An 8,264-nucleotide genomic window follows, 5' to 3' on the forward strand; every position below is an offset into this window, starting at 1 on the left:
AGCTAGATTAGAGCTGATAGATTAGAGCAGAGCAGCTAGATTAGAGCTGCTAGATTAGAGCAGCTAGATTAGAGCTGCTAGATTAGAGCTGCTAGATTAGAGCAGCTACATTAGAGCAGCTAGATTAGAGCAGAGCAGCTAGATTAGAGCAGCTAGATTAGAGCTACTAGATAAGAGCTGCTAGATTAGAGCAGCTAGATTAGAGCTGCTAGATTAGAGCTGCTAGATTAGAGCAGCTAGATTAGAGCTGCTAGATTAGAGCTGCTAGATTAGAGCAGCTACATTAGAGCAGCTAGATTAGAGCAGAGCAGCTAGATTAGAGCAGCTAGATTAGAGCAGCTAGATAAGAGCTGCTAGATTAGAGCTGCTAGATTAGAGCTGCTAGATTAGAGCAGCTAGATTAGAGCAGCTAGATTAGAGCTGCTAGATTAGAGCTGCTAGATTAGAGCAGCTACATTAGAGCAGCTAGATTAGAGCAGAGCAGCTAGATTAGAGTTGCTAGATTAGAGCAGCTAGATTAGAGCAGAGCAGCTAGATTAGAGCAGCTAGATTAGAGCTGCTAGATAAGAGCTGCTAGATTAGAGCTGCTAGATTAGAGCTGCTAGATTAGAGCTGCTAGATTAGAGCTGGTTCTGGGGTTCTGGAGGAGATGACGGTGGAGTCCTGCAGCAGTGTTTCAGTGTCTCTGAGGTGTCTCTGAGGTGTTTCAGTGTCTCTGAGGTGTTTCAGAGGTGTCTCTGAGGTGTCTCTGAGGTGTTTCAGTGTCTCTGAGGTGTTTCAGAGGTGTCTCTGAGGTGTCTCTGAGGTGTCTCTGAGGTGTCTCAGCAGCAGCAGGACAGCGTTTCCTTCAGTAGGTCCTGAGTCTGAAGACCTTGCTGAGCCTGGAGGTGGCGCTGGAGTAGACCAGGAAGGAGCCCTCGTCGGTGCTGAAGTGTTCCCAGTCTCTGCAGCCGAAGGTGGGCAGACTGTGGACCGGGACGAAGCCCTCATAACCCTGCCACCTAAAAACACACAAATATACACTGAGAAGAAATCACCTGCAAATACACAGATAACACCGATCAGTAATCAATGAGAAGGGTTTTAATGTCTGAGTGTGTCTTGTTTGAAACGTCCTGTCGCTGCTGTCTGGAACAGAACTCTGTCTCTCTGACCTCAGTGAGTCTTCAGTGAGTCTTCTCTGGCTGAATGAAATAAAAGACACTGACAGACAGGAAGTCCTCACCTGTAGACGACGCTGTTCAGAGAGTACGAGCTGCCGTCGTGAGAGTTGGCCACAACCAAGAACTTCTCCTCTCCGATGGTGAAGAACTCCCAGTCCACAGCACTGAATACAACATATACATTATATACATTCTATATATGATATATATGATATACATCCAGCCTCTCTAGAGGGACGCTCCAGCGTCTGGGTGTAGTGAGTGGGTCACCTGTGTGTGAGGATGTCCTGGAAGCGGATGAAGGTCTGCGTGAGCGTGTTGAGTTCGTACACGGTGGAGTTGATGCTGTAGAGAATCGGGCCGCGGTCCGACACCTTCTGACTGTTGGCGACGGCCAGAAAGAACCTGCCGTCGATCTGAAACGTCTCCCAGTCCGTCGCTCCCACCGTCTGCAGAGAGAGGAGCCAGCGGAGGGTTAACCGGCGAGCGGAGGGTTAATCAGCGGAGGGTTAACCAGGGGAGGGTTAACCGGCGAGTGGAGGGTTAACCAGCAGAGGGTTAACCAGGGGAGGGTTAACCGGCGAGTGGAGGGTTAACCAGCGGAGGGTTAACCAGCGAGCGGAGGGTTAACCAGCGGAGGGTTAACCAGCGGAGGGTTAACCAGGGGAGGGTTAACCGGCGAGTGGAGGGTTAACCAGCGGAGGGTTAACCAGCGAGCGGAGGGTTAACCAGCGGAGGGTTAACCAGGGGAGGGTTAACCGGCGAGTGGAGGGTTAACCAGCGGAGGGTTAACCAGCGAGCGGAGGGTTAACCAGCGAGCGGAGGGTTAACCAGCGGAGGGTTAACCAGCGGAGGGTTAACCAGGGGAGGGTTAACCGGCGAGTGGAGGGTTAACCAGCGGAGGGTTAACCAGCGAGCGGAGGGTTAACCAGCAGAGGGTTAACCAGCGAGCGGAGGGTTAACCAGCAGAGGGTTAACCAGCGAGCGGAGGGTTAACCAGCGGAGGGTTAACCAGGGGAGGGTTAACCAGCGGAGGGTTAACCAGGGGAGGGTTAACCGGCGAGTGGAGGGTTAACCAGCGGAGGGTTAACCAGGGGAGGGTTAACCGGCGAGTGGAGGGTTAACCGGCGAGTGGAGGGTTAACCAGCGAGCGGAGTGTTAACCAGCGAGCGGAGGGTTAACCAGCGGAGTGTTAACCAGCGGAGGGTTAACCGGCGGAGGGTTAACCAGTGAGCGGAGGGTTAACCAGCGGAGTGTTAACCAGTGAGCGGAGGGTTAACCAGCGGAGTGTTAACCAGCGGAGGGTTAACCGGCGGAGGGTTAACCAGCGAGCGGAGTGTTAACCAGCGGAGGGTTAACCAGCGGAGGGTTAACCAGCGAGCAGAGTGTTAACCAGCGGAGGGTTAACCAGCGAGCGGAGGGTTAACCAGCGGAGTGTTAACCGGCGGAGGGTTAACCGGCGGAGTGTTAACCGGCAAAGGGTTAACCAGCGGAGGGTTAACCAGCAAGCGGAGGGTTAACCAGCGAGCGGAGGGTTAACCAGCAAGCGGAGGGTTAACCAGCGAGCGGAGGGTTAACCAGCGGAGGGTTAACCAGCGAGCGGAGGGTTAACCGGCGGAGTGTTAACCGGCGGAGGGTTAACCGGCAGAGTGTTAACCGGCAAAGGGTTAACCGGCCACAGGAAACGCTCACATGGACAAACACCAACGCTGTGATGTAACAGGGGACACGACCAGGTGCAACAGGACATTTAGGATTCTTACTAAGAGTCCCTTTAACTGACTTTACCTCCAGGTGGTAGTTTGTTTCGGGTATTCTACATGAGTAGTAGTATTTTAGTAGTATTGGTCCACTGGAGAGTGTTCTTCTGAATGTGTTATAGTTGTACTGACTGCAGCCTCTAGAGGGCAGCAGCAGGGTTCCTATTGATGTGTATGGTGAACGTAGATGTATGTGTAGATGTATTAGAGGAGGTGTGAACAGGGTAATGTGTGTAATGAGTAGACTGATCCTGTCAGGAGGAGATTAAAGGCTTCATGAAGCTCTAACCGTTTACTGTGGTTTCTAAATCTAATAAAAGTCTTCAGATGATCTGAAGGACGAGTCACAACAGACTGAGGCTGGAAACCCCCTCACACACACACACACACACACACATACACACACACACACACACACACACACACACACACACTCACACACACACACACACACACACATACACACACGCACACACACACACACACACACACACACACACTCACACACACACACACACACACTCACACACACACACACACACACACACACACACACACACACACTCACACACACACACACACACACACACACACACACACACACACACACACTCACACACACACGCACACACACACACGCACACACACACACACACTCACATGAATGACTCGTCTGGTTTCCTGTGTTTTAATGTTTTAATTGGAGCTTTTAGTTTCTCTTTAATCAGCTTCATGAGACGTTTTGATTAAAATCAGTTTTAAAGAGCTGCTTTCATGTTTAACGTCTCTCTGTCTGTCTGCTGTCTGTCTCTCTGTCTGTCTCTCCGTCCGTCCGTCCGTCCGTCCGTCCATCCGTCCGTCCGTCCGTCTGTGTGTCTGTCTGTCCGTCTGTCTGTCTCTCTGTCTGTCTGTCCGTCCGTCTTCACAGGAAGCAGCAGGAGACAGGTCAGCTGGGTTAGAGAGAGGCTGATTCCATCACTACGGAGGTTTCATCATCATCTAAAGAGACTCACCTGTCTCACCTGTCTCACCTGTTTCTCCTGTCTCTCCCTCTACAGACTTCAGATCTACAAAGACACTGACCGGGATGCTCTGGAAGGCCTGGAAGCGTCCGTCCAGCCAGACGTAGACGGTGGAGCTGATGGTGGTGGTCTGACCATCGAACGTGTTGGCCACCACCAGGAAGTGGTACGGTCCCACCGAGAAGAACTCCCAGTCATACGCCCCCGACGTGGACACAGTCTGGTTCACCTCAAACAGCTGACAGGACGGGACAGAGAGGACGGGACGGGTTAGAGAGGACGGGAGAAAGAGGACAGGAGAGAGAGGACAGGACGGGTTAGGAGAGGACGGGAGAGAGAGGACAGGAGAGAGAGGACAGGACGGGTTAGAGAGGACGGGAGAGAGAGGACAGGAGCGAGAGGACAGGACGGGTTAGGAGAGGACAGGCGAGAGAGGACAGGAGAGAGAGGACAGGACAGGTTAGGAGAGGACGGGAGAGAGAGGACAGGAGAGAGAGGACAGGAGCGAGAGGACAGGACGGGTTAGGAGAGGAGGGCAGAGAGAGGACAGGAGAGAGAGGACAGGACGGGTTAGGAGAGGACGGGAGAGAGAGGACAGGAGAGAGGACAGGACGGGTTAGGAGAGGACAGGAGAGAGAGGACAGGAGCGAGGACAGGACGGGTTAGGAGAGGACAGGAGAGAGAGGACAGGACGGGTTAGGAGAGGACAGGAGAGAGAGGACAGGACGGGTTAGGAGAGGACAGGAGAGAGAGGACAGGACGGGTTAGGAGAGGACGGGAGAGAGAGGACAGGACAGAGAGGACAGGACGGGTTAGGAGAGGACAGGAGAGAGAGGACGGGAGAGAGAGGACAGGACGGGTTAGGAGAGGACAGGAGAGGATGAGGGAGGGTTTATTTGGACAGCGTGTCCGTGAGGACGGCGTGTTTGAGGACAGTGTCTTGGTGAGGACGGCGTTACCTTTGTCTCTGGGTTCCACCTGTAGATCACACTGTGGATGTTGTGGTTGGAGTCTCTGGCTGAGGACACAGAGACACTTTAGAATCACTTTAAACTGAATAAAACCTGTAAATGTTATTATTATTATTATTATTATATATTATTATTAATGTTATTAAACAGTGTGGAAGTAAATAAACTTCATTTCTCTGAGGGAAACATGTCAATAAAAAAATCTAAATATTTTAAATAAATATTAAAAAGTAAAAGAAGAAAAGACAGGAAACAATATCTGGCCCTAATCTTTCAAAATAAAAGCTCCACAAATGTAAGTTGAGTAAAAAAACAAAAAACTAATTAGGTATAAATATTGTTCCTGTTGGCTGGAACAAAGTGGGTCATTATTTATTATTAATTTAATAACTTCCCAGGTTTCATTTGGTTCACAGATTCTAATTAACTATTGTTAATGAATTACTAAAGAGACACAGAACGGTTGTTAAACTTTACAGCTGGAGACTCATCGGAGTATTTACTCATCATGACCTTCATGTTTATCGGTTATTATGACCAAAAGTCATTTTTGATATTTTAAATTTAATTTTTAATTAAATCTTTGATTAACTTTTTAATTTAATTTAATTTAATTTAATCTAATCTAATTTTATTTTTATTTTATTTTTATTTTTATTTTTATTTTATTTTCAGAAGCTCAAATAAAATGATCTAATGATTCACAAGCAAAAAAAGAGTATAAATTAATAATCATTTATAAAGTCTATGAAGCATATTCACCTGTCTAGTTATTGGTTATTATATATTTATAATCTTTAGGACATCTTTAGTAATTCTGTGTTGTTCATTTGTTTACAGACATTTTATAGGAATGAATGAGTGATGAATGAATAGGAATATTTATTTTATTCTCATGTTATTAAAATAATATAAGTAGTGTTTCTTTGAAGTATAGAAATAATTACATTTTGTTTTTAATATTATTATTATTATTATTATTATTACATTTTGTTTTTAATTTTCTGCTTTTATTTTGAAGGCCTGGGGTGACATCAGAAGTCTTATTGTGAAACACAACAACACCATCATATATTCACATCATTAATATTAATGTTATATAATTTGTTTAGTCTAGATAAAGGACACGTTGGACTGTCCCTTTAAATGTGTCTAACCACAGGACACCTGCATCAGCTGACTCTCTCTCTCCCTCTTTCAGTCTCTCTCTCAGATGGTCAGATCTTCTTTTCAGCTCAGATCAATGAGTGTTTTATCTTCACAGGACACACACACACACACACACACACACACACACACACACACAGAGAGACCACATGAAGCAGGTGTGTATGTGTGTGTTTGATGTTAACGAGGAGATAGAGCTCTGAACTCTCTGAACTCCTCTCAGATAGAAACCAGCTAGTTTTAACCTGTTAACAGTTTCCTCCACACCGGATCCAGCTAGTAGACCAGTAGATTCATCTCAGTCTCAGCTGCGTCTCTTCTAGAGAGTCCATGTCTCGCCTATTTTTACCGCGAGCTGCACGGTTCACATCAACACCAGACAGTGAAGGTGATCTATTGACTGTATATTAACATCATACCAGCAACATAATACAGTTCACATGTCTCTATCTGTAGAATATGTTACGGAGATGAAAATAAAAGTAAAGATTATTTTTAAATCAACACTTCTTGCTTTCATTTCAAAATAAAAGCCCTCAAGCGTTTTTTCTGTGGACAGAATTCCTTCATTTGTTAACACGAGGCTTTTATTCTGAAATATGTGCAGGACAGTGTTGTAGAACATGCAGTGACTTGCAGAGCTCCATGAATGAATATAGTACAGAGTTTTAATGGTGGATTATTACTATTATTTACTAATTACCACACGTTTCTTAACCTTTCTCTGTCTAAAATAAATATAAATGATATTTATAAGAGGCAGTTGTCGGGCGCTGCTCACGCGGGCGTCTGGACACGCCGTTAGGCAACAAGCTACTTAGTTAGGTTTAAAGATGGTTGTTTGGGTTAAAATAACTCCAGAAGTTCTGTAACTTTAGTGATAAATACAGAATAAACATAAATATAACATAAATACAGAGAGCATAAATCCCCTCTGTAAAAACCTTTAAATCTGATTTTTGAACCTGACTTTATCCAACGTAGTAAACTTGTATTTATTCTAACATAAGTACTGGTGATATCTATTAGTTAAAATGTTCACCATATCCACCTCAAAAGACATGAAAAGAAGTAGTTGAAAGAAAAGAAGAAGCTAAACGTCTGTGTTCCCTCTGACCTCAGCTAACATGGTTAGTTCTAGTTATATAGTATATAGTCTACCTCTTCTGTGATTGGCCACCACCAGGAAGCTGTGGTTGTGGATGTGAAAGGCCTCCCAGTCCAGAGCGGCGTGAGTCTGCAGAGTTTGGTGACGGAGGAAACGCCGCCACCGCCGGTTCCACCGGTAGATGACTGACAGCTCAGGCTCCGCCTCCCTGGAGTTCGCCACCACCAGAAAAACCTGATGAGAAGAAATACAATAATTCATCTGCTTTAACGTCACAGAACTAAAGTAAGACCAACAAAACAGCCGTCTACTCCTCAACCAGAGGTCAAACACAGCCGTAACAGTTAGAGGAAGACCAAAGAGTATAGAAGCAAAGACACGAAACTCCGGTGTTTGTTTAACACCAGCCGCTGCAGCCATTTTGGACTGAAAACGCTCATTGTATTAGCTCGATGGTGACGTGGAGTAACTAACTTTTAAAGCTGGGGCAGTTCTCACCTTGTCATCGATGGTGACTAAGAGTGACTAACGTATAAAGCTGGAGCAGCTCTCACCTTGTCGTTGATGGTGAAGTGGAGTGACTAACGTATAAAGCTTGAGCAGCTCTCACCTTGTCATCGATGGTGAAGTGGAGTGACTAACATATAAAGCTTGAGCAGCTCTCACCTTGTCGTCGATGGTGAAGTGTTTCCAGGCTCGAGCTTCCTGAGTGCTGATGTTCTGGTAGAGCTGGAATGACCCGTTTCTCCATTTGTAGATACCCGAACCGGGCCGAGAATCCCTGGAGGACGAGATATGAGGGTTACAAAGGTCAGTCCTTGGTGTCCTTAATAAGACCTGTACGTGGTCAAACAATCGGGTCTATTGTTCTGTTTCAGTACCGGTTGGCTGCAGCCATGAACAGGCCTTCAGACGGGATGGAGAAAACCTCGACGTCGAAGGTTTCTGAGCTGGTGTACAGATCCTGGTAGTCCTCCACGTAGTCCAAACGCTCCTGATCTGCAAGAGACACATGAAGTAAAGGCATGATACAGAACTTTACCTGGTATTACCAGTAAGACACAACAGGTTTC

At 46.5% G+C, this 8,264-nt stretch overlaps 1 protein-coding gene across 1 annotated transcript in view; it reads right to left on the reverse strand.

Moving 5' to 3' along the window:
• Nucleotides 1–552: 552 nt before the first annotated feature.
• LOC119484245 (thrombospondin-type laminin G domain and EAR repeat-containing protein-like) overlaps nucleotides 553–8,264 on the reverse strand; it is a 15,356-nt gene continuing 7,644 nt past the window's right edge. The window contains exons 8-15 of the mRNA XM_037762939.1: nucleotides 8,073–8,190; nucleotides 7,858–7,972; nucleotides 7,245–7,425; nucleotides 4,905–4,963; nucleotides 4,007–4,183; nucleotides 1,434–1,612; nucleotides 1,226–1,327; nucleotides 553–1,001 (exon numbers count right to left, since the gene is read on the reverse strand). Coding sequence (XP_037618867.1) covers nucleotides 848–1,001; nucleotides 1,226–1,327; nucleotides 1,434–1,612; nucleotides 4,007–4,183; nucleotides 4,905–4,963; nucleotides 7,245–7,425; nucleotides 7,858–7,972; nucleotides 8,073–8,190 — 1,085 coding nt within the window. The 3' untranslated portion in view covers nucleotides 553–847. The remainder of the gene's footprint in view (nucleotides 1,002–1,225; nucleotides 1,328–1,433; nucleotides 1,613–4,006; nucleotides 4,184–4,904; nucleotides 4,964–7,244; nucleotides 7,426–7,857; nucleotides 7,973–8,072; nucleotides 8,191–8,264) is intronic.

This window comes from Sebastes umbrosus, unplaced genomic scaffold, assembly GCF_015220745.1.
Source record: "Sebastes umbrosus isolate fSebUmb1 unplaced genomic scaffold, fSebUmb1.pri scaffold_119_arrow_ctg1, whole genome shotgun sequence".
NCBI classification, from domain to species: Eukaryota; Metazoa; Chordata; class Actinopteri; order Perciformes; family Sebastidae; genus Sebastes; species Sebastes umbrosus.